At 42.1% G+C, this 26,506-nt stretch overlaps 1 protein-coding gene across 3 annotated transcripts in view; it reads right to left on the reverse strand.

Annotated features, from left to right (window-relative positions):
• The window catches only part of L3MBTL4 (L3MBTL histone methyl-lysine binding protein 4), a 311,741-nt gene extending 295,260 nt beyond the window's left edge, over positions 1-16,481 (reverse strand). For 2 of the 3 annotated variants that reach the window (XM_082353570.1, XM_082353572.1), the window contains exons 1-2: positions 15,966-16,396; positions 2,158-2,212 (exon numbers count right to left, since the gene is read on the reverse strand). In XM_082353570.1, the coding sequence (XP_082209696.1) occupies positions 2,158-2,212; positions 15,966-16,037 (127 nt within the window). In that variant the 5' untranslated portion in view covers positions 16,038-16,396. The other variant, XM_082353571.1, reaches the window with a different exon arrangement.
• Positions 16,482-26,506: the final 10,025 nt, after the last annotated feature.

The following is a 26,506-nucleotide window of genomic DNA, read 5'->3' on the forward strand; positions in this document are numbered from 1 at the left end:
TTACTCTTCCCATCCCACTTCTAAGCAAGATTCCAGTTTTCTCTACCTTGGTCTTAATAGCTACAGAGAAGGGGAAATGATAAAATAGAAAGACCACAGGTAAAGTAGAAAGACCACAGGCTTTAGAACTTGCTAGATGTGGGCTCAAACCCTAGATCCACCAGTAACTAGTTAGTTTTACCCTAAGTAAGTCAAATGGCCCCTCAAAGCTTCATCATCTGTAACACAGAGGTCAAGGTTAGTGACAGAGATTGGGCATTCAATAAATTAGTTTGTAGTGATTTCCAAAGAAATGCCTTGCTTGTGGTAAAATCACTACAGAAATTGTTTATTTTTCAATACAATTTTCTGTTCACATATAAATATGTATGAGTACACAGTTTTTGTTTTTCTTTTGTTACTATTTTTAAGGCCTAAGGTAAGTGACTCAATCTATTTTGTTTAGCAAGCAGACTACAGAAAAGATTAAACTATTTCCAGGAACTATAGGAGGAAGATCCCCATTATAATACTAAGATAGGCAATTTAGGGAATAGTTTCCTTTATCGCATTAAAAGTAGTAAAAATATAAATCCTCAAAAGCCCCTCAAATAATTCAACTTGTATTCAACGAGCAGTTTGCAGCATCTGTATACACAAACCAAATCTCATCCTTCTTCTAAACATTTAGCTATGTTCCACAGCTGGGGAAAACAGCAATGACACCAGCGTCAGATTTGGAGAATAAGCCACAGGATGACACTTTGGGGAATGGACCACTAACTACAAAATAAGTCTGGCAAAGGAAGAACAACAGCAAAAAGCTATTTCCTAGTAAAATTGAAAAACTACTTAAGATAAACATGTAACTGGCTACAATGAAAACTATAAATACTAAATTACTAAAAAAATCTTAGTTTTGAGGACTGAATATTTTTAATTTGTTGGCTTAAGTCTGCTTTTCTTTTCCCAGAATAAATGCTTCAACCGTGGAATAAGAGAATCTAAAACAATTTACATTAGTGTGGAAAATATAGCTGCAGGGGAGAGACAACAACATAATAAATCACAACCTCTCTCTGAGAAGAAATAAAATTGTTTTAAAAAAACCCCTGCTGTTGGGGCCAGGTACAGTCCAAATTTATTTCTAGAATTCCAGTGTTGCATAACTGGAGTGTATTTCAATGAAACTGAACATCAAGTTACATAACTGTCAAATTACTGTATTCTATTTTGCTTTTTCAGCAAAGAACATGATGGGACTTGGGGTGACAGCAAAAGAAGAAAAGAAATTTAAAGCAGTATATTTTGCTTCTGATAGAAAACAACTTTTATTTTTAAAAATCATTTAGGTAGAAGATCACAAATTTTCAATATTGCGTGCCAAGACTAAGCATTATATATGGTCTTTAAAAACCTCAATACTTGTTTGTCATTTTTTAAGATATTTTCAGTTGTTTCCATTATTGGAGAGAAGGAAACTTAAATACTTATGGTACTTTAAAAGTTCATTAGAGGAGAATTATCAAATTTACATGCTTCTTTCCCACCAGGAGTAGCACAAATGTTGGACATTCAACTATATTTTACAGAAAATTTAATAACAGTTGCCTGCTTGTATAGCAGTAATCACAATATATATGGAATATATATTCCAGGGAAATAGCATCTGCATTTGCTGATTTAAATTTAAAACATCAGAGAATTAGTTGAATATTAAAAAGCTGTTATCTAAAACCTACAGATGTATTAAAAACCATAATGAGGGACATTTATCTTGGAGCAAATGTACAACCTCCTGTAAAACATGACTTCAATAGAAGAGTACGAATGCCATCATTACAAGATTAAACCAATCCAGGAAAAGCTTAAACAAAGAATTATAAACAAACTAAGCAGCATCATTTGTTTTCTTGTTCACAGGGAAAGTTTACAAATCAGTTCTTTTTTCAAAGGCAAATAAATGAGTTAAGAGCTTCAGATTTTCTTGATACACATATTTGAAAGTCTTAGATGACACTGATGAAGTCTACAGGGGAGCATGTGACACTGTCAACAAGCGATACTGTAATTATAGATTTAAATTAATAAACCTAAACCAACTGTAGCTATCTAATAAAAATGTCACTTAAAAGTAATTCATTATAAAGCAAAACTGTAAAGGGTGGTGACAATTACCGTGACTCAGAGGGGTCACACCATCCCTGGGCTTCTTTTCTTCTTCAGCTTGCTCCTAGAACACAGAAAATGTGGTTTAGACCCTGTTTCTGGGTAATTGTTTGAAACACTGAAAATTGACTTTTCTGTTTGCTGGAAGCCAAGCCACGAAGAGCGCTGCGAATGGAACGGACCTACATCAGCAGCCAGCGCCCGGCGGCAGGGGGAGGGGGGAGGGAGGGTGCCACACCACCACCCATTCAGACATAGGAGGAACCCTTTGTTATTGTCTTAATTCTCTGTTGGCTCAAATATGACAGAAAGGAAGGTTCAAAGGCAGGCTGAGGGAAGAAGGGCGTCCCCTGCCCCCGCCAAGCCCTCCATCCTCCCCTGGCTTTCGGCCTGCCGGCACCTGCTACAGCTTATGAGGCTCAGTTAAGGTCCAAGTTTAGCCCAACCAACCCTCACAGGATGGACAAATGCCTTCAAAGATCCCTGCGAAGAAACCACAAACACAAGCGACCCTGAGAAGGCAAAGCTTCTGTCCACGGAGCCAGCAGTGCATCAGGCCAGGCTCACAGCAACTCCTGGAGGAAAGTCGACCATTTAGCGAAGACTAAGAGAATCACTTCTTTTTTGAAAGATACTCCAAGAGCATTTGTCCAGATATGGGTCTCACTTACATAGTTTTGTGGCCATAAAAAAATGTATGCCCCCTATAAAAAAAACTCATAATAATTTTACACTTAAAAGTTGAGGGACAGAGTTTCCCAATTTTAAGATCTTTCAAATTAAAGAGTGTCAGCGGGCTTTCAACTCACTTATGGAAGTATAAATATGCAATACTTTTGAATAGTTTCCAAGACAAACTGATTGTCATCCAAGAAGATGAAAATCAGCAGCTGAATTACACAAAACCTTTGCATAACTGATGGATGATGCTGATAAAAAAAGTATCAGGATTCAGTAAGTGTGGTCAACAATCATTTCCTACAGTTTATTCCTGTAATTTTGGGGACATATCTTTTCTTTTTTCATTCTTTCACATTTTATTCTTTATTTTTTAACATCTTTATTGGAGTATAATTGCTTTACAATGGTGTGCTAGTTGCTGCTGTACCACAAAGTGAATCAGCTATACATATACATACGTTCCCATATCTCTTCCCTCTTGCATCTCCCTCCCTCCCACCCTCCCTATCCCACCCCTCTAGGTGGTCACAAAGCACCGAGCTGATCTCCCTGTGCTATGCGGCTGCTTCCCACTAGCTAGCTATTTTACATTTGGTAGTGTATATATGTCCATGCCACTCTCTCACTTCGTCCCAGCTTACCCTTCCCCCTCCCTGTGGCTTCAAGTCCATTCTCTACGTCTGCATCTTTATTCCTGTCCTGCCCATAGGTTCATCAGAACCATTTTTTTTTTTAGATTCCATATATATATATGTTAGCATACAGTATTTGTTTTTCTCTTTCTGACTTACTTCACTCTGTATGACAGACTCTAGGTCCATCCACCTCACTACAAATAACTCAATTTCGTTTCTTTTTATGGCTGAGTAATATTCCCTTGTATATATGTGCCACATCTTCTTTATCCATTCCTCTGTCAATGGACACTTAGCTTGCTTCCATGTCCTGGCTATTGTAAATAGTGCTGCAATGAACATTGTGGGACATGACTCTTTTTGAATTAAGGTTTTCTCAGGGTATATGCCCAGTAGTGGGATTGCTGGGTGGTATGGTAGTTCTATTTTTAGTTTTTTAAGGAACCTCCACACTGTCCTCCATAGTGGCTGTATCAATTTACATTCCCACCAACAGTGCAAGAGTGTTCCCTCTTCTCCACACCCTCTCCAGCATTTATTGTTTGTAGACTTTTTTATCTTTTTAAGCCAGGCCTAAGGTGACTGACTGTCCCAGTTTGCCTGGGACTGATCCAGTCACAGCACTGAAGTCCCATAACTGGAGGACCCTTCAGTCCTAGACAAACCAAGAGGGTTGGTCATCTAAGCTATGACAGCCATTAAAACTAAACCTAAAAAGTAGACTTCAGATAACAGGAACAAAAGGCTTTAAAACAAGGTTTCAAAAAATTAATATTTTAATGAGAGCAAACTAGTTTTTAACTGTTAATCACTATTCATTTCATTTTTATATTGTACTTTTTGTTTCTTTTTTAGTCTATGGCTTTAAGGTACAAAATACAATTTGTATAGTAGTAAATCATATAATTTTCCAATAAACAAATAATACCTGTATATCCAGATATGTGACTGAAGTTTCTTTATTGATGAGGTGAACAAACCAACAAGTCTGAAGATGACTGAATCAGGCTGCCATTTGTTTATATAGTCATATAGAATTGATTATGATAGACTCCTTGAGATGCCTTAGTTTATACATATAATTTATTTTATTTTTTGAGTTCACATTGTTCAAGGTAAAAATAAATAGAGAAACAATTAATACAGTGAAAACTCCCCTCCCACCCCGACCCGTTCTCCCCCATCTGGCCTACGTATAATACCTCCACCCAGAAATCTTCGTTACTAGATTCTGAAATATCCTTGCAAAGTTTCCTTTATAAAAATGCAAAAAAAAAGAGAATATATTTTCTTATTTTCTTGTTCTTGCGCACAAAGGTAGCACTGTTTTCTACTTTTCTTTTCACTTAAAATACCCTGGAGGTCTCTATCAGGTTGTAAGAGCACACTCCTTCTTTTCGCAGTTACACAGTATTACTCTGAATGGATACCTCATGATTTATTTAACTGATCCCATGTTTATGGATGTCCAGGTTGTCTCAAATCTTTTTTCCAATCACATAACGCTGCGGTGGAAAACCAGTACACGGGGCGTTTTGCATATGTGCCAGGATGTGTACAGAATGACTTCCCAGAAGTGGACCAGCCGGGTCAAACCAGACTCGTGTTTTCCTGCCAGGTCTGGCGCCCAGCAAGCCCCACTCAACAGCCCCACAGCCTCGGATCAGGCCCGTCTGCCCAGAGCCTTGCCCACAGGGTGTGATAGCAAAGTTTTGGATTTTTGCCAAGATGATGATGAAAAACATAATATCTCACTATCGTTTTATTTGCATTTGTTCCATTATGAAGAAGCTGAAGACTGTATATTTAAAAGCCATTGTATTTCCTTTTCTGTGAAATATCTCTTTACATCTGTGGCCCATTTTTTTCTGTTGGAATGACTACTCATCTTTTGGTCTCAATAAATTAGGAAGATTAGTCCTTTGTCTACAATATGAGAGGCATTATTTATTTTTTCCTGGTTAGTCATTTCTCTTTTTCACTTCTCTTACAGTATTTTTAATATGCAAGGATTTTTGTTGTTTATTTTGAGAAATAAAATTATCAAACTTTTCTTTTATGGCTGCTATTATTGAGTAATAGAAGATCCTTCTCTACTCCCACATCATAAAAACCTTCTTCTTTGTTTATGCCTTTTACACTTATGGTTTATTTCTTACACTTAAATCTTTGACAAATTTGAATTTGTGCCAGGACATGGTGTGAAGTTGAGACACACTATTTTTACCCAGGTGGCTCGTCACCTGTCCCAAGACCACTTATGGGATAGTCCCCCTCCTCCCATCAGTCTAAGACCTGTGTCCTATACACTAAACCCCCAGGTGCATTTGCCTCTTCTGTTTCTTTAGTTTACCTGTCTATCCAAGTACCAGAGCCACGATGCTTTACTTATTACAGCCTGATGTTTTGATATGTTTCCTGGGCTACTTTGTGTTTTACACGCAGTAAGAGGTTCTGTTCTGTACAAGTCTTAGAGTCAGACAGCTGAGGGTTTACATCCCTGCTTCTCCCCTCACCAGCTGTGTGACCCTGGGCAAGTGATTTAACCTCTCTGAGTTTCGGTTTCCTAATTTGTGACTTGGAGGTAATCATATCTTGTTGACTGAATTGTTTTGAGGATTAGAGATACACGGGTAGAGCCCTACTAAGCACATGCCACATGTAGACTCTCAGTTAATGGCAGTTATCATAGGTGTTTTGCCAGATTTCAAACTGCCAAGAGTGCATTAAGACTTAATCAAAATTAAGTTATCTTCTATATGTTTTCTAACTGAAAAAGCGTATCTTGGATGAACAAGATCTCTGATGGAAGAAGAATCCTGAGGGAGGAGTAAAGAGGAATCTTAAAACCCTGAGTTAATTACTTATTTAAAGAATATTTATTGGGCAATTAATGTGCCAGGAACAGTGCTGGGTTTTAGGGAACAAATGGAACGCAATGTCCAGTGTTCGTGCACCGGCTGCCCTTCGCTGGTCAGGTGTCTGCCAGCTGTTCGTGGCTGATCGAGGACAAAGTGAAGGCTGGGTGTCCCCGCCGTTCCCTCCTCCCCATCCCACTGTGCAGGGCCCGTCCTCCACACAGCTCGCGCGCACCGGCCTCCACCCCTGCACAACCATCACCCAGCCCTCCAGGGCTTCCACCCGCCCCCCGCCTGCCCCGCTCAGCCCCTGGCATCCAGGCCACTCAGTCTCACACACGGCGACCAATGGACCCACGTCTCCCTCCATCAGGTTACAGACGTGCAGACCCCAAGTCCACTGTACGGCTTCACCTGGATGCCCTACAGGCTCCTGAAACTCAGGCAGCACAAAATCAGTTCCTCACCTTCACTCTAATGCTCTTGCATCCCCTGTTCAGAGTCCCCAGAACTCACTCTGCGGCTTCCGGGACCCACGCCTCGGTCACGCAGTCCGTCCCGCTCTCCCTCCCAGCCGCAGTGAAATCACCTCACGGTGGGCAGGATCCCCAGATGACCCCAAGGAGCCACCCCCAAGTCCCCTCCCCGTCACTTGCTTCTAGACCACAGAAAATGGCAGAAGTGATGGGATGGTCACACCCTCAATTGCATTACAACGTACAACTCCCCTCAGCTGACTGGAGGAGAGTCTCCGGCTGGCCTAAAAAAAGCTGGCTGCCTTGTTGTGAGAGGACCACATGGCAAGGAGCTGTGGGGCTCCCTGGAGCTGAGGCTGGCCTCTGCGTGAGAGCCGGCAAGAAGGCAGGAACCTCAGTCCTACAACTACAAGGAACTGAATTTTGCCGACAACCATCTGAGCTCGGAAGAGGCCACAGAGCTCCAAAAGGAACTCAGTCCAACCATTTGATTTTACCCTTTGAGCCCCTGAACAGAGAATCTATTTGAGCCGTGCCTGGACATCTGACCTACAGGCAGTGTGAGGTAACAGTCAATGTGTTGTAATAAGCCACTAAGCTTGTGGTGATTTGCTATCATCAATAGAAAGCTAACGTGTGCCTATTTCTCCCCCGGGAGGCTTTCTCTGATCCTACCTCCTCTTCTCTGCTTCCCACCTCACCCATGCTAAGTCAGGTAACCTTCTGAAGCCTGGAAATATCCTGTATAAATCTCTAATACTGGGCCTTCCACACTGCATGACCAGCTTCTCTCTTACTGGTCTCGTCCGCTTTGCTGAGCTTACTGAAGGCAGACAGGGTCTTAACCATCTTTCCTCCCCAAAGCATAGCCTGGCCCCTCGTCCAGCTTAACAAATACTTGCTGACTCAAGGCATGAATGCAAGGTTCAAGAATGGTACTTTTGTGCCTAGCAGATTTCATGTCCGAAGTTTTCATGGATATCTTTGTGCAAGTAATACAGTTGCATCCTTACAAAACATACTATAACCCAGTGTTCCTCAAACTTTAACATGCATATGAATCATCTGGGAAGCCTGTTAAAATGCACATCTGGATTCCGTGGGTCTGGGAAGGGCCTAAGAGCACGAGTTTCCAACAAGCCCCCAGGTGATGCCGCTGCTGAAGGTCTGTGGACCACACAAGGCGCTGCAAGTCCACAGTCACGGGGGAGGGGAGAACGGGGAGGCAGTAACCCAATCCTATCTACCTCTGTTCCACTGCATGTGAGATGATGAACTGAATCAGGTCTAATTTTCTACGGCAGCTCTTCACCCCAACTCCATCCCTCTTTACCCACTCAATGCACGGGAAATTTACGTAATTCAAAACAAGGCAAGTCTCTTCTCATAAATGTTCTACCGCAAAACTGAAATGGTAACAAGAAACAGGGTTGGCTATGTGAGCACAACAGCTACTGAAGCATTTCTATAATCACTGTATCATTCAAATATAAAAAGAAATATATAATGTGCTGTGTGTCACTCAGTTAGTGGATTAGAATGTTTGGTTCACACTTCTTTATTTGCTACTGAAATTCTACCTAGATAGAAAAAACATATTCCTCACAAAAATAACATTACCTTTCGCTTCAAAGTTAAATTACTCAAGCTCCTGACGTCCATGTGTTTTTTTAGATGGAGTAAGGTTATAGATATGTAGACATACACATGAAAGATCATGATTTTGTATTACAGAATAAATTTACATTTCTCTTACGATATACTGACCTCATTTTTAGGACATTTTTTTTGCAAACAAAAAATGATTTAATATCATATAATAGGGCAGAAAAAAATGCTGAATTGGGGGTCCGATAACCTAAGGCCAAATCCCAACCCCACCTATTTACCCAAAGAGCTAGGTAACTGGGAACAAATGACACGTATTCTCTGGATCTGATTTCTTTTGTCTGTAAAATAAAGGGATTGGACTAAATGTTCTCCAAAGCTCCTGCTAGCTTTAACATTCTTTGCGTCTGTCTGGGTTAATTAATTATTTCCTAAAGGTAGTAAATCCACACTGCTATTAATGGATAGAGTTAATCTTTTTAAAAAAGGAAAAATGAGCACTTTTCCTTATCCTCTCAAACAGAACACTTCAGGAAATCAAGATGAATTGAGAAAAACAAAACCATTACTATGCCTTCCCAGGTTTCAAACTTTAGTTCTGAAAACTGAAAATAAAGCTTTAAGTAAAAAAAAAGAACACTGCTCTGAAAAAGGGGAGATAATAGTTTAAGGAACATAAAATAAGTCTTTGCTGTGGTACATTTCCATTAGCCAACTCAAATCCATCGTTCTGGAAGAGAGAATTATGAGCTGGGAAAATAACCAAAAAGGCTTGACATTCTGTTCCTTCCTGATGGCCCTGGATGCATCATATACTTTTACTACACGTTACAGTGATGTTTTCTAATTAATCAGTGCCTACGGTTCCCCGTCTGAGAAATCCAATCAAGGAAGCAAAGCAAAAGGGTTTTTCACCCACTGATTTGTGTTTGGCAATTTCAGGTCATCACCGTGGAACCATCAGATGACACCCCTTCCTTTCGCTCACTGTCAGACAGGTCCTTGAGCACAGGATGTTCAAGCATCCTGATGTTCCTCTTCCACAAGAATGAAGGGTGGGCTTCCCTGGTGGCGCAGTGGTTGAGAATCTGCCTGCTAATGCAGGGGACACGGGTTCGAGCCCTGGTCTGGGAAGATCCCACATGCCGCGGAGCAACTAGGCCCGTGAGCCACAACTACTGAGCCTGTGCGTCTGGAGCTTGTGCTCCGCAACAAGAGAGGCCGCGATAGTGAGAGGCCCGCGCACTGCGATGAAGAGTGGCCCCCGCTTGCCACAACTGGAGAAAGCCGTCGCACAGAAACGAAGACCCAACACAGCCATAAATAAATAAATAAATAAATAAACAGAGCAGCCCTAAACTTTGAAAAAAAAAAAAGTTGGTAAAAAAAAAAAGAATGAAGGGTGATACCTACTGGTTTCCGGAACTATAGAAAACACTAAAATCTTATACAGTATCTCCAGTAATAAACTACTATTTGAATTTCACCTGCTGTGTCAAGTCTACTTTTCAAAATTCTCTTTTGCTCTGATCCCACGTGGGACGCAAACTGAAGATAACTGAAATTAACCTTTCAGATAAAAATACAGGACAGGGTGGTCCCCATTGCTCTACTGGAATTGAGATGCAGACACAGAGGCAAATGCCCTCATCTCGTTCAAATACCCCAAATGGAATCTCTCTTCCGTAATTGTATTCATCACGATTTTTATTTTCTGTATTCTGTGACTGACATTTGGGGGCCTTGGGGACTGGGGAGGGACTGTCCCTCTCAGTGTGAGCCAATTCCTGGAGACAGCAAACAACGAGCCCGGGGTCATGCCTCCTGAGTCCACAGCCCACTCCCCTTTCCTTACCGGATCCTGCAGTCTGGGACACTATCCACTTGCCCTAAACCAACCCTGGGCCAGGTACTGGATGATCAGAGACAGCCCGGTAGCCAGAGACCACCGAAATTATCCAAACTAGCCACTCCTGAACCTGCTAAGCTTGCTCACCTTGCCTCCCCCGTTCATTTCCGAGAAAACCACAATAAAGGCTCCTGCCCCTGGTTTCCCCTCGCCCCTGCGGCCCCCTGACCGACTCTGGTGCTTCGCCACAGGGCCCTGTCTGGTGTGATGCGCCCCCTCCTCTTGGGAAATGGGAATCACAAACTATCCTTTTCAATGGCAATCGTCTCGATCCGTTTACCTGGCTAAACGCGAACAAAAACAAAAACTCAGGTATATTTTAAAACAGTATTTGTTAAGACTTACACCCAAAAAAAGGGAAAAAAATCTAAAACACTTTTATTAACATCTCCTTTCTGCAGTTCCTCCACATATAAATGGATTCTACTCGCTGATACAAGCTGCTATCAGTCGTGTGCGGGGCAACAAAAGGATTTTAAAAATCAGATACTACTGAAAAAATAAGAAATTGAAATAATCCTACCCTAAACATTTTTTCGATGTCTACTTAAGGATATTATAAAAAAGACTGCCCTGCACTCCGCCCCGGCTGCAGCCAACCACGGCTCCCTCCTGTTGGTATGTCAAGTCCAGTGGCCCCAAGACCAAGACCGTCTGAACTTGGCCACCCACATGCACCCCACTCACCTTACTGTCTCACTGTGTACCAAACCTTAGACTTACTGAAATTAAAAGGCCCTTAAAAATCTTCTAATCTAAGACTTTTGTTCTAGAGACAAAGAAACTGAGCCTCAGCCTGGCGAAGGGCTTGTCCTTGGTCACAGAGCTACTTATCACCAGAGCCAAAGACCAAAATCCAAATACCCTGACTCGCATCCCAGCACTCACCCTACAAAACTGCTCAGTCAGAAAAGTCATTACAGCCACTATAATCCCGCCAGGCATCACACAGGTCGTCGTATCTGCTTCCAGCCCCCAACCCAGGCTCCTGCTGCTTCCTTGGCCAGACAGCCCCTGCTATGACCCTTCAACTTCCTTCTCTCTCAAGGTTAGCTGCCTACAGAACATACAGATTTTAAGCAAATAATTTGTATTCCCTCATTTTGCATTTTACCAGGTTGTATTTAAGAGCCATGTGTTATAACAGCACTACATGTGCGTTAGATATTTTTATTTTTAAATAAACTAAAATATGGACATCTTAGATATTCTTCATCCTTCAAGGTCAGACTCTGCCCTCAGTGATCCTACCTTTCTCTGAAGGCTACATGGACCTCAGATCTTAGTCACACTGCATTACTCGACCTAAGTCAGTTCTCTTTCATTCAGCAATACTCTAAGATGCTTAAGAATAAATAATGCCTCATCTTTCTATTTCTCAAAGTTCATAACTCATGAATTAGGTACAGATTCACAGATTTTTAAGAGCTGCAGAGGGAGAGGAAGAATGGGCACTAACATTTATTCAGCATCAGGTATTTTATATACACAATTAGACAACACGTACTTTATTCTTGTATAGTCAAACAAAATCTCCTTTTTTCATTTGAGAAACTTGCATTTTTATGAAGGGAATTTGAAACTGTACAGCCTACATATGGTTTGGGGTTTTATGCCCAGAACACCCACGTACGCACCAAACATCCACGAAACCACTTTGAAAACAATGCTTCGTTTCCCCAGTTACCATGTGGCCACACTTTGCCAGCAGTTCTAGGGGTGGGGGGTGGCCAAGGCCACCAAGGCACCCGCAGGACACTCATCTCTGTGTGGGATGTTGTGAAAAGCATGACGTGAGAAGGAGTCCAAGGGGCAAGGGAAGCCCTCTCTTCAAGTCTGCGGCAGCACAACCTGCCAGACCAGCAGGCAAGTCGTCCACATGGTAGAACTGAGCACACGGGACGTAAGACGTGAGATGAAGCCTAAGGAGCGGAGGCACGGTCACGGGTGGTGTCAGAGTGTAACCTGGGACGCCCTCTTTGCAGGACGACGTGAAAGGCGAATCAAAATTTTATAGGCACAAACTTTTTAGGACAAGGATTCTACTGGTGAGATTTTGCCCGTGAGTCAATTGCAAAAGTATACCAAGACATATGAATAAGAACACGGGATGTAACTTGGTGTGTAAAGACAAAAAATAAAAATCACCTTAATGTTTACAGCAGGGCACTGTTTCAATAAGTTACGGTACATTCACAGAGTGGAATACTATGTGCCACTGAAAACAATGAGAAGATTTGCATCTCCAAGATATACATGCTTAAGCGCAAAAATGCGAAGTACAGAACAATAGCCAGAGTGTAAGCCCATCTGGGCTATGTATATGTATGTATTATGTATATATGTGTACATGCATAAAGGATTTGGGTTTCTTAGCTTTCTTTTTTGTTTTTTTGTTTTGTTTGTTGATCCCTATATAGATTCACAAGAAAGTGTAAACAGTGGTCACACCTTTATGAAAAGACTGGGGGTTTAGCAGGTGTGGGGAGAATTTACTCAGTAAAGAATTTACTTCTTATTTCAATACCTGTCTGTACTATGTGGTCTTTTTTAACCATGTGTCTGCATACTGAAAAATATAAATAAATATTTTAAAATTCTACATGGAAATACTAGTCTAGGAAGACATTCATTGACAGATATTAATATCAGCATCTAAAAATTATCACATCTCCTGACACTACTGTCTCAAAAGCAGATGTTTAGAAAGCACCCAACTGTCATTAGTTTGATGTTTTATGTTCTTAACCTGCCAATGCTATTTTGCTTGGCTGGCTGGAAATGTCACTTTAAAACAAGAAGGGTAACATAGAAAGTAAAGGATGTTATTGATATTTCAAGCAAAATTCAAACATGATTTCAGTGACTGAACCCCTTTCCCTCCACGGTGAATGCAGCCACAGATGTGACCCTGCTTTGTGAATTAAACCATTCAACTTAACTAATGGAAATGGACACTGGCAATAAGCCCCAAACGGACATGGCAACGTGGAATTCACCCCAAATGCACATCTTTCCCCTGGTCTTCTGTGAATATCCTTTAAAATAATTTTATGTTCTAAACACCTTAGACCTCAGATGAGTAATACGGCCCTCGGAAATATCATTTTCTTACTATTGACCAAAGAAGTCCATTTGCATGGAGATGTTATTAAACACCAGGAACATCATTCAACAGATATTTTCAGAAATCCAGCTATGCAAGGCGCCAAGCTCAAACAGCACCTGAGTAGTAAGTGCTGAGCACCCCTGGGGTTCACAAAACCGAAAACCCCAGTGTGGGATGGAAATAATGGTAAAAGCACCAGCATTAAATTGGAAACCAAGTTGGGCTTTAGGAGAAAACTGGGATTTGTGCCAATACAGATGAGATAGCAGGTCAAATATTCATTCATGTTGAAGGGCAAGGTAACAAGAACTAAGACGGGGCAGTAACAATTTTAGCAGCTTAAAGGGAAATGATACAGAGAAAAAGTAGAAAATATATTTAGATAGGAGAAGTGGTCTCAAATTTTACACTAAAATATTTTTAAAATATGCAGCAGACAATATGGATTAGCTCTAGCACTATTAGCAGGTAAGATGTGTCCCACTTTTTCCCTGGGACAATGCTTCTCAAATATGGTCGTGTATCAGAACTGCCTGGAGGGCTTGGTAAAATACAGACCACTGAGCCCCACCCCCCAGAGCATCTGGTCAGCAGGTCTACAGTGGGAGCAAAGAAGCTGCATTTCTAACAAACTCCCAGGCAATGCTGACTCTGCTGGTCCAGAGACCACAGCAGGAGAACCACTGTCCAAGAATAACTTTAAACACATCAAATACCCTGTTCTCCTCAGAAGACATGACACGGCAGACCTAAAATGCTGAGAACAGCACCCTCACATAACTCAAGACACGGGCAGGCCTCCCCACGTCTGATCCAAGCAACCTCTTAGACAGCTAGTTCTCTGGGATACACTTAGACCACTCGGCACTCACGGTACCGGCCCCGTCTGGACCTCAAGGGGAACAGGACCTCAGCCTCCACGTTAACCACGCCACTTCCCAGTGGGGCTGAGGCTGAGGAAACAGCTCTCTAGCTTGACGTGGGCCTATATGTTTAACATCTTAAAACCAACCTCAGACCAGATCATCGCTGGACACTTCTCATTTAACGCCTGGAGGTCATGGAGCCCCACCAACCTGGCATCAAACCGAAGAATGTAAGTATGACACTGTGTCACTTCACCACTGCATAATGTGTAAATGCACAACTAAAACCCACATGAAGACACCAAAACCCACACCCAAATAAATGACGAGAGCCCCTGAGAACGCTCTAATGGCCTACCATCCCCCAAACCATCACCACAGAGGAGTTCTCCTGGTCACTTCTGCCCACCCTGACATTTGTAGGAATACAAGAAGTTGTCATAAGGAAACAGCACAGGGAACTAGAGGCACGATGCAGTGTATGCCCTCTAGATGTCAAGATGTTACTGTGACATATTTTTCAGATGTAATTAACATTTAAACAGTAGAATCTGAGAAAAGCAGGTTACACTCCACAGTGAGGTGGGCCTCATCCAATCAGCTGAAGGTCCTGCAAGAAAAAAGACTGACTTCCCCCTGAAGAACAGGGAATCTGCCTCCAGATGGCCTTTGGACTCAAGACTGTAACATCAACTCTTTTCTGGGTCTCCAGACTGCCACTAGTCAGTCCCCATCACTGCATGAGTCAATTCCTTAAAATAGGGCTTCCCTGGTGGCGCAGTGGTTGAGAATCCGCCTGCCAATGCAGGGGACACGGTTCGAGCCCTGGTTCAGGAAGATCCCACATGCTGGGGAGCAAGTAAGCCCATGAGCCACAACTACTGAGCCTGCGCTCTAGAGCCCACGAGCCACAACTACCGAGCCCACACGCCACATCTACTGAAGCCCGCGCGCTCTAGAGCCTGTGCTCTGCAACAAGTGAAGCCACCGCAATGAGAAGCCCGTGCACCACAACAAGGAGTGGCCCCCGCTTGCTGCAGCTAGAGAAAGCCCACACGCAGCAACAAAGACTGAACACAGCCTAAAATAATAAATAAATAAAAATAAATAAATTTATTTTTAAAAATTCCTTAAAATACGTCTCTCTCTACAAATATACATATAATTCATCATTATCAAGTAGGGACAGAGATTGTGACAGGGCTGTCAACTACTCCTATTGGTTCTGGTCCTCTGGAGAACCCTGACAAACACAACCCCTACAGTGAGTCCACAACCTCTGTCCCTTACTTGATAATGATCAATTACCTCCATCGTTTTAAAAGAAAAGGCCTCCTTTCACCTTTCATATGAAGATTATCACTTTTTTGGCTGCACGGCGTGACTTATGGGATCTTAGTTCCCCGGCCAGGGATTGAACCCGGGCCCTCGGCAGTGAAAGCACCAAGTCCTAACCACTGGACCGCCAGGGAATTCCCAAGATTACCTTTTAAAATGTACCAGAGTTAATGACACATATATTCTATACCACGCTACATAAAACTCAACCAGAAGCAACCGGTTTCGAGTGACTGAAAAAAACACCTCTGCTGTCACTGTAGGAGATGTACAATTACACTGCGAATTCCCACAATCAGCACAAACTACAGGAAGGGTCCAGGAACTGACAACCTACCAAGCATCCATCCTGATTCAAATGCTCTTTGGAATCCATCCTGAGCTTCCTCTTCCTGTTGGGCTGTTTCATTGCCACTTTAGCACTCCTTAGCAGTGTTTTTCTGCAAAATAGTGCCACAGAAAGAGAGATGGGTTTTTTCTCCTTTAGAATTACAAAAACAAACAAACAAAAATAACCATGCTTTCAATTATACCTCTTATAACTGGCTGCCATAAATACCTTGATAAACAAGCTGACACAAAAATTTCACTGTTTATTTTATAGCCCCTAGTACAATAATAAATTAATGGGGAAAAGAGAAGTTTTCCACCTCATCTAGAATACATGTCACAAAAAATAGATATTATTTCTTTGGTCCTCCCTCTCACGAAATTTTGGTTTTCTGCTTAGCTGAACTAACCAATTAGGATTCGCTGCAATTTTCCTATACAGCTTCTGTACTCACATGGTCTGAGTCTCCACAAGTGTCAAGGCAGAGGTGTTCTAGGTACGAGGTCCTAGTCATACAAGGCATAGCACGGCAATCTGCAACAGAGAAGAAAACTTTTCACCAATCCAATTTATCATGACCATCCTTTGGTACATTAGTAAGTAGTAGGCATTCTTTAATAAGTTACTTGGAATTAGTTTTTTGATAGAGCGATTAACCATGCTGGAGAACCAACCGCTAGTATTATAGAAGTCCCATTGGAGCTATAATTCAGAACGTCATTCCCTTTGAATAATTTTAACTACAATTTACCTGTAAGTTTTTTAAAGTTTAATGGATTCAAATCACCTGTACTCCCCAGTGTTTTAGAATCATATATCCAACTTCTTATTTGATATGTCCCCCTGAACAGTGACCCTAAATACTACAGACTGAGCACATTCACCACTGAGCGTGTCACTGCCCCTCTCACGGCCGCCCAGTTCCACTCACTCTCCATATTTGCACTAATGATGCAAGTGGCCATGTCCGCCCCTGACAGTTGTTCAGACTGTGCACTGCACAAGAGCACCAAGCCAAGGGGCCAGTGGAAGCTGAAACCCACCCTGGGCTCTGCACACACGCCATTCCTCCTGCCACAGACTTTCCATCCGCCAGGAAGAAAATGTATCTTTTTCTAATTCAAAGACCCCTTTTGGGCTAATGGCAGCCCTGACATTGCCAGAGATGGAGGAGCCATTGCCATCGCTTCATCCTCTCCATCCCAGCCCACACTCTCAACAGGTTTGGTGGGTGTTTAATCTACTCAGTGTGTCTGGAATCCATCTTCCCCCTCCACTCCTAACTCTGACCCGCTCCAATCTCGTGCCCTGCGACGTCCGCTGGAGCATGGTGTGCCCGTGGCTTCGCAGCCCCACACTTTTGCTGGTCCCTCAACCTCAGAACCGCCCCTCCTTTGTCAGCCTCTCTAACTCTTACTCATGCTGCATGACTCCAGTGAAAGACTTCCCATCGCTGAGAAAAGCCTTCCTCGCTCACCCCTCCTGCCTCCGACGGACCAGGTGCGTCTCTCCTCACATGCAGCATACCTGTCCTTGCCTCTGCCACAGTATTCAACACTTCAGACGCGTCATGTTTTTCATTTTCAGATGTGTCTCCCCTTCCGAGGCTGTAAGCATCCTGACGACCAGGACTGTGGATGCCTGATCCCTACTTTCCACTCTCTCCACGGTGCCACCTCCCAGCAGACTCTCAACATGCCCTGAACTGCATACGCACATCTCTGAATCACAGAGAAGCCTTGAGCCCAGTGGATGTTAGTTCTCGACCCATACGATACCCCTGTTAGAATGCTGTAAGACGGGAGCGAGCATGTTCTCAAACTCTGCAAGTCCCTTCTCTTTCTCCTTTGTATACAAAAAAAAACAACAAGCCACAAACAAACAAAAAACACTTCCGCATATCCGTTTGCTTCTAGTCAGATAATATTCATGTCCTTAAGACAGGCATTTTCCTGCTAAATTCAATAACACTGCATTCATTTTGTAGGATGTAAATACAGTTTATCATGCCTAACTCCGGGTAATACTCCGAACATCTATGCAAATGAACAGTTTAGACTTGATGCCTGTAGCAAAGTATTCCTGCACAAGACAAGCATAGCCAAGGCTGGCTTGCACATGACTAATAATACCCCATGGCTTGTCAAACTGAAATCATCTGGCTACTGAGGATTTTCTCCTCATGGTCAAAGTGATCCGTCTTGCTAATACCTGGTAATTATCTCAGTAACTCTGATTGGTTTAAAAAAGCAAGAAAGCCTGAATTTATATTATCAGGTACTGGGGGGGAAATGGAAAATGTTTATGCTGAGGAGAAGTTTAAAAATACAACTTAGTAATAATTAAATTCCCTTTACACTTAGAAATAATAAAGCAAAATATAAAAGGTACCTAACAGCCCATATAAGATTTTGCTGCCAGGCAAAAAAAAAAGGAATCAAATACAAATTCCATCAAATACAATACAAAGGAGATGAATGATATGTAGACAGATGAGAGATAATGGATGGATCGACAGACAGACAGACAGTTGGGAGACAGGCTGACAGACAGACAGACAGACAGGGAGGAAGGGAGGTCTGAGGTGGTCCCTTCCACCGTCAGTTCACAGGACGTATTCTAAGCAACCGAACAGAACGCTTGACATAAACTGAACCTGAGTCCTTGGCACGGTATCAAAATATACGGATTACTCTGATTTCCCATGATACGTGGCCTACCCCCAGGGGCCCCAAATGTCACGTTAGCCGCATGCCTCCTTGCTGAGCTTTGAAGAAATAAAAAAATTTTAGAGCCAAGGAAGAATAATGTCAGATTCTAAAACACAGTAAGGAAGCGTACCGTCTGGAAGAAGCGAAGGTGAGCAGAGACAGAGGCTGGGCAGAGTAGTGCCCCAGTTCACTCTGGCACTGCCACAGCACCCAAGCACTGGCTGCAACAGACAAGGTTATTTTAAGTGATTTTAATTAAGGAAACTTCTAAATAGTATTTTATATTTAAACAAAAAGACAGATGAGTATATAGAACTGATTTATATTTCTATGAAGAATGTGGAAATAGTGCACGGATTTTTCAAATTAATCCTCTTAATCATTTTGATTTCCCTTCATGGTTCATAGAATTTTCTGTCTGCACATGGCCAAACACCTGTCTTACTGACCTCCTAATTAAGCAGACAAGTTAGATTTTTATTTAGAAGGCACACGGTTTTAATACTTCAAATTAAAGGAGTCTACAAACAACAAAAATAATGCACAGTCCGCCTATGTCCAGTTGCTATTTGGTAATTGATCACCTACTATCATCAGGACGGTCACAGGTACTTTGCAGAATCTAAGGAAGATTCTTCAGAATTGTAGAGAGGAAGAGAAGCACAGTAGCCATGCGCCCTGGATAACCCAGCATGGTTCTGACTCATGCCTCCCATACTGGCAGAACTATTAACAGCACTGCCTTTCACTCCCCAAAATGTTCCCAATTAAACAGGAAATCGTATGGTCACTGTATGGATAGGAAACACACATAAATTAACAAGAAATATAATGCATGCCTTTAAAGAATTACGAACGGGCAATTCACGTGGTGCTCCCAGAGGGAGAGAAGGTCCAACACAGATCAGAAAACATACTATGGGGGGAACATTTCAGCTGCTTCCAGGATGCTGCATAGAATTTAAAGTGAATTTAGCACCAAAATATCCAATACAAATATCCAATGACTGCTCTGATTTCCCACCATTCCAAAGATGTAACCAGGCTAAAATGTATTCACTCAGTTGATACTCAATGCCAATAACACATGGTAGTGGGTGTTTGAATAAATTAAGTAATTACAACTGAATGCATTGCGACAGCTTGTGCATGAATTGCTGCTCCCCCTTGACTGTATTGACAGTAACAGCTAACGTGACCTGAGCACCCACATACACCAGGCATGGCCGGAGCTCCTCTACAGGTAGACTTTCAGTTCATTCTTATTCATTAATTCTTATGACAATGCAACTTCTTTAAAAACCATTATCACCTCCATTTCACAGATGAGGAAATACTGCCCACGGCTGCACGACAAACAAGTACCCAGTACAATCCTAGAGCCGCTCATTTCAACACCAGACTATGCTGCACTTTTACAACTGTCGTGTAGACTTAGTGATCTGAGCCGCAACCACTCAGGTGCACTCAGGTGCCAAGCTCCTGCCGCTACGAGGATCTAAGTAAGAAACGGGTATGAAAGTTCCTCACACAGCTTGTGTCCACAGTTGACTTGTATTGTCTCTTTACTTACATCAGGGCAGCCGCCTACTCTCGTAATTTAAAAAAAATTTACCTTTATTATCTATGCTGCAATCTTAATGGATTAACAGTAATGGTGTATTAATTGTGCACTCATTTGTCTTGCACAATGCCTTATGATCACAGCACAAGACGTCCCAAGATTCAGGGTCCAAAGGGTTATCACACAGGGTTACCCGAACGCAAAATATTATAAACAGATACTTTACTAGATGTATCTTCAAATTTGAATTCTTTCTGTCACCAGTGCAGCTGTAACAAAATCAGATAATGAAAAACATATTCCCTTTCCCTGCATGTCTGTCTGTCTGTCTCTCTCTCCCACACACACACACACACACAATTACAGCAGCAGTACCAAAGATAAAGGTCCCAGAGAACATTAGCACAGTAATAAGTCTGGTAAGTCTATTTTAAGGTCTACCTGTCTGAATTCTTTCTAGAACAATATTTAACAATTTACGCTCCATTCAAAAGTACCTGGTGGCTAATATATACACACACACTTTACCTGTTTATAAGACAGTATCTCTCAAGAGGTTTCTTCCATACTGAGGTCTCCATACTTGAACCAGCTAAGTTTCTAAAAATTCCCTCTTGAGAACTTCCTGCCAAGATGGAATTGTATATCCTTGCTTTGAGATAGCTCTTGGCTCCAAACAAAGAACAAAGCCGTTAAAATACACACCAGTTAACCTTCTCTGTAAACCAGCAGCAAATGAGAAACTAAGTGGCCAGCAAGGCTAAGGCCTAAGTCTCCTGGGCTCAGGGCTCCAGAGCAAGAGAAGACGGAGAGGCCAAAAGTCCAGCCCCCCGAGGGAGAGGGAACCGACAGGGTCAGCAGGTGAAGGTGCTGGAACCAGGCTTGTCCTTGAAGCCAAGAGGCAACAGGAGGCTCTGCCGGTCTCGCACGGGAGTAAATGGAGCTTCTGACACAAACGCTCTGGGTCTCAGACGCGGGAAGAGCAAACGCTAGTTCCCACCAGGAAGTGGGCTCCGGGGAACCAGGCTAAGGCACACTCACAGCCAAAAAGCCAGGGGACGGGAGGCCCATACCAGTGAGAAAACAAAGTCCTCCCACCCACAGTGTGCCTGCAAATCAAAATTCAATTCACAAATACATAAAGAAATCCAATGCCAAGAAGGACAGTCAATAAAATCAGCCACTGGGAGAAGAATTCAGTCCTGATGAAATTTATATAATAGAAAATACTGGTGAATATTTTAAAATAAATAAGCTTAAGATGCTCAAAAAGATACACAAAGGAAAAACTTTAAAAATGAACAAGAAGGGCTTCCCTGGTGGCTCAGTGGTTAAGAATCTGCCTGCCAGTGCAGGAGACATGGGTTCGATCCCTGGTCCGGGAAGATCCCACATGCCGTGGAGCAACTAAGCCTGTGCACCACAACTACTGAGCCTGCGCTCTAGAGGCCGCAAGCCACAACTCCTGAGCCCGTGAGCCACAGCTACTGAAGCCCATGCGGCTAGAGCCTGTGCTCCACAACAAGAGAAGCCACCGCAATGAGATGCCCGCACACTGCAATGAAGAGTAACCCCCGCTCGCCGCAACTAGAGAAAAGCCTGTGTGCAGCAACGAAGACCCAATGCAGCCAAAAGTAAATAAATAAATAAATAAATTTATTTTAAAAAATGAACAAGAAATTATGAGCAATAATACAAGTAAAAAAAGAGCCGTATATGAAAAAGCTAAAAATCTTGGAAATGTAAAGTGTAGTCAATAAGATAAACAAGCCTGGCATACTTTTAGCTACACAGACCAGGAGAAAAAAAAAAAGAGCAGATTCAAATTACTAAAACCAGAATGAGAGAGGTTATATCAGCACTGATCTTACAGAAATCAAAATGATTATAAGGGAACACTATGAAAACTGTATGCCAACAAATTAGTAACTTCAGGTGAAATTCCTAAAAATATACAAATTACTGAAACTGACTCAAGAAGAAATAGAAAATCTGAAAAAGCCCAGGCTCAGATGACTTACACCAAATATTCAAAGAATTAATACCTATTCTTCAGAGACTCTTCCAAAATAAAGAGAATAGGAAGGAATACTTCAGATTCATTCTATGAGACCACTATTATCTTGATTCCAAAACCGGACAAGGGTATCACAAGAAGTGAAAACTACAGACCAATATCCCTTATGAATATAGATTCAAAAGCTTCAAGAAAATACTAGCAAACTGAATCCAGCAACATATAAAAGTATTAACCAACATGACCAGGAATGCAAAGTCAGCTTAACATTAGAAAATTAATTAATGTAGTATACCATAGTAAGAGAATGGAGGACAAAACCACACAATCACATCATTAACACAGAAAAAGCTTTTGACAAAAGCAATATCCTTTAATGATTGAAAAAATAACATTCAAAAAAACAGGAATAGAAGGCACTTCCTAAACCTGATAAAGAGCATTTATGAAACACCTGTAATTAACATCATACTTGTTGCTGAAAGACCAAAAGCTTCCCCGCTAAGATCACGGACAAGACAAAGATGGCTGCTCTCACCATTTCTGTTTAACAATCTTCTGGAGGTTCTAGGTCAGGGCAATTAGGCAAGAAAAATAAATAAAAGGCATCCAGATGGGAAAGCAAGCATTCTCTTCTCTTCAATTTTTTGGAAAAGTCTAAGAAAGAATGGCATTAATTCTTATTTAAATGTTTGGTAGAATTCACCAATGAAGCCATCTATCTGGTCCTGGGCTTTTCTTTACCGGGAGTTTATTATTATTATTATTATTACAGATTCAATCTCCACAGTAGTTACGGATCTGTTCAGACTCTCTATTTCTTCATGATTTAGTCTTAGTAGGTTGTATGTTTCTAGGAATTTATCATTTATCTAGGTTATCCAGTGTCTTGGCATGTAATTGTTCATTGTAATCTCTTATGATCCTTATTTCTGTGGTATCAGTTATAATGTATCCTCTTTCATTTCTGATTTTGAGATTCCTCTTTGTTAATTAGTTTAGCTAAGGATTTGTCAACATATTGTTTATCTTTTATCTTTTCAAAAAATCAACTCTTAGGGTTTTTTTTTTTTCTTCTATTTTCTATCTTATTTATTTCTGCCCTAATCTTTGCTATTTTCTTCCTTCTGCTAACTTTGGGCTTAGTTTGTTCTTCTTTTTCTACTTCCTTTAGGTTGAAAGTTAGTTTATCTGAGATCTTTCTTCTTTTTTAATGTAGGCATGTATCACAATAAATTCCATCTTAGTACTGCTTTTGATGTATCCTCTAAGTTATGGTATGTTGTGTTCTCACTTTCATTTGTCTCAAGGTATTTTCCAATTTCCTTTTAGATTTGTCCTTTGACCCAATGGTTGTTCAAGAGTATGTTATTCAATTTCCACATATTTGTGAACTTTCCGCCTGCTGGTGATCTCTACTTTCACTCCACTGTGACTAGTAAAGATACTTGGTGTGATTTCAGTCATTATAAATTTGTTAAAACTTGTTTTGTGAACTAAGCAATGACCTATCCCGGAGAAGGTTCCATATGCACTTGAGAAGAACCCATATTCTGCTGCTGTCTGGTAAAAGGTTCTGTATCTGTCTGTTGGGTTCATTTGTTTCACAGTGTTGTTTAAGGCCTCTGTATCCGTACTGACCTTCTCTCAGGTCTTCCATCTATTACTGAAAGTGGGGTTCTGAAGTCTCCTACTGTGCCTGTGATTGTTGCCTATGTCTCCATTCAGTTCTGCTAATGTTTGCTTTACACATTTAGGTGCTCTGAAGTTAGCTACAGATGCATTTGTAATTGTTATATCTTGCTGGTGGACTGATCCTTTTATCATTACATAATGTTCTCTGTCTCGTGGCACTTTTTGACTGAGAGTCTATTCTGTCTGATGTAAGTAGAGACACCCCTGCTCTGTTCTGCTTACCATTTACATGAAATATCTTTGTCCATTCCTTCACTTTTCTCAGTCTCAATTCTTGACTCTCCTGTAACACAGTGAGACATCCTCACTCTTGCCATGGCTCCATCTGGACCAAATGCACTTGCCTTGGGCTTGGTCTATGACTTGCTTTGGCGATAGGCAGATGGTCTATGAGCTGAGGCTTAAAATGTGCTTGTGCAATCTGTCCTGACCTCACTGCAGTACAACATCCGCCGTCAAAACAGCGTGCCGCAGTTACCCTTTGCTCCCTCAGAGCGGGCCCCAGAATGAACACGGGTAGAGCACACCTGAGCCCGACTCACAGCCTGCAGCCCGGCCCAGCACACCGAGCCTGGAGCCTATTATAAACCACCCAGGCAAGCCCAGCCTAGATCGGCCCAATCACAAAACACCTAAAGATCTGTTACTGTGCAAATAAGTATGTATTGTTTTCAGATGTTGAGTCTGGGGAGGTTTGTGAGGCAGTATTTTTGGTAGCAATAGCAGATATCATAATCCACGCGGGGGAAAAAAGGGCAAAACTATGAATAAGTATTTCACACAGAAATTTATGGAAAGTTGTTCAACCTTGTCAGTGATCAGGGAAATAAAGACTAAAACCACAAGGAGATACCATGCCGTGGCCGTTCAAGAACTCGGACAACACCAGATGTCGGCAAGGCTGCAGAGCGCTGGGAACACTCACACTCTGCCACCCGAGATTAACTGGTGGAAAACAATACAAGGCGGCATAACCTTGAGGGCTGATGATGTCCCAGCAAATCCCATGGCCCACGACTCCAGCAGGTACACCCCATTAGGAGACAAGTTCATATTAATGGGCCAGGGGACGGGGGTGGTGTTGGAAACAATCCAAATACCTACCTACAAGAATCCGAAAAACGAACTGGTGTTACAGTCACACACTATAACGTTGCATGGTGAAAATTAATCAACGGCAACTACATGTATAAGAACAAAAATATAAGCAATGATATTGAATGAACAAAGGAAACCAGAAGCCTGTTTACATTTTTAAAACAGAAAACTACGCAGAAGCACTCAATATGTGCCTTAGAGATATAGTCTTAAGTGGGAAATTATTTTGAAGAAGCAAAGAAATGATAAACATAGGGGGCTGCCCTGGTGGCGCAGTGATTGAGAATCTGCCTGCCAATGCAGGGGACACGGGTTCGAGCCCTGGTCTGGGAAGATCTCACATGCCGCGGAGCAACTGGGCCCGTGAGCCACAACTACTGAGCCTGCGTGTCTGGAGCCTGTGCTCTGCAACAAGAGAGGCCGCGATAATGAAAGGCCGGTGCACCGCGATGAAGAGTGGCTCCCACTTGCCGCAACCAGAGAAAGCCCTCGCACAGAAACGAAGACCCAACACAGCCATAAATAAATAAATAATTAAAAAAAAAAAAAAGAAATGATAAACATAAAATTCAGCACAGCAGTTAGACAGGAAAACAAAGAGTACTGTAATGTTTTCTTTAAGTTGGATGTTGGCTTCGTGTATCTTTTTTCTGTTATGCTTCAAAAGTTGGAAAACTTGTTGTTTTGTACCTATAAAATGTTAAGGATGCTTCTTTAGTCATTTGAAATGGTGTACTTTAGTGATCCAATATAAGAAGAGAAAAGCTGAGTAGGAAGAATGGACACAGTATTCTCTTTTAACCAGTCTGTTTTTTCCTGTGTCTTAAATCCCTTTTCTCCGCAATACTCACTGCTTTCCTCTTACATTTGGGGAAAAAAGCTCTCCCTAGACCCTTTCTGAGCATGTACGATGTGCAGTTAGCGAGAGGCAGGTGGGCCGGGAGCCCGCGATGCTCTGCCCAGCCTCCGACCACGCGGCTCTGGAGGAAGGAGGAGGCCGTGGCCGAGGCAGGCATCAGCCTCCTCCACGGTCCTCCACGGGCACAGGGCAGAGCTGAACCCAGCATCTTTCCTCCACTGAGTCAAGTCTGAGCAGGGACAGAAGATGGGGATGCAAATCACACGGAGGAGAAACTGAGTCTGGGTCTCTTAAGCAAAAAGGTATTTTCTGGAAGAATATCCAGGGTTCAGAGATTTAACATCTAGGGCAGGATCAAAGAGAAACAAGGAAATGCATATGAAAAATAAATATCCTCTCGCACCCATGAATGCAACTGGCAAAGGTCAGTCTTACCAACTGACAGTGGGAGGTGGCAGGAACCGTCACATGTCGCGGAACTGTAACCTGGTACAGCCACCAGTTTGGTTCGGCTGTTCCTAGATGTACAGAAACACCAGCACATGTGCAAAAGGAACACGTTTATTGTCGCACCATTTGTAATAAGAAAAAACTGGTAATACC

This window comes from Balaenoptera borealis (genome assembly GCF_965194805.1).
Source record: "Balaenoptera borealis genome assembly, chromosome: 14".
NCBI classification, from domain to species: domain Eukaryota; kingdom Metazoa; phylum Chordata; class Mammalia; order Artiodactyla; family Balaenopteridae; genus Balaenoptera; species Balaenoptera borealis.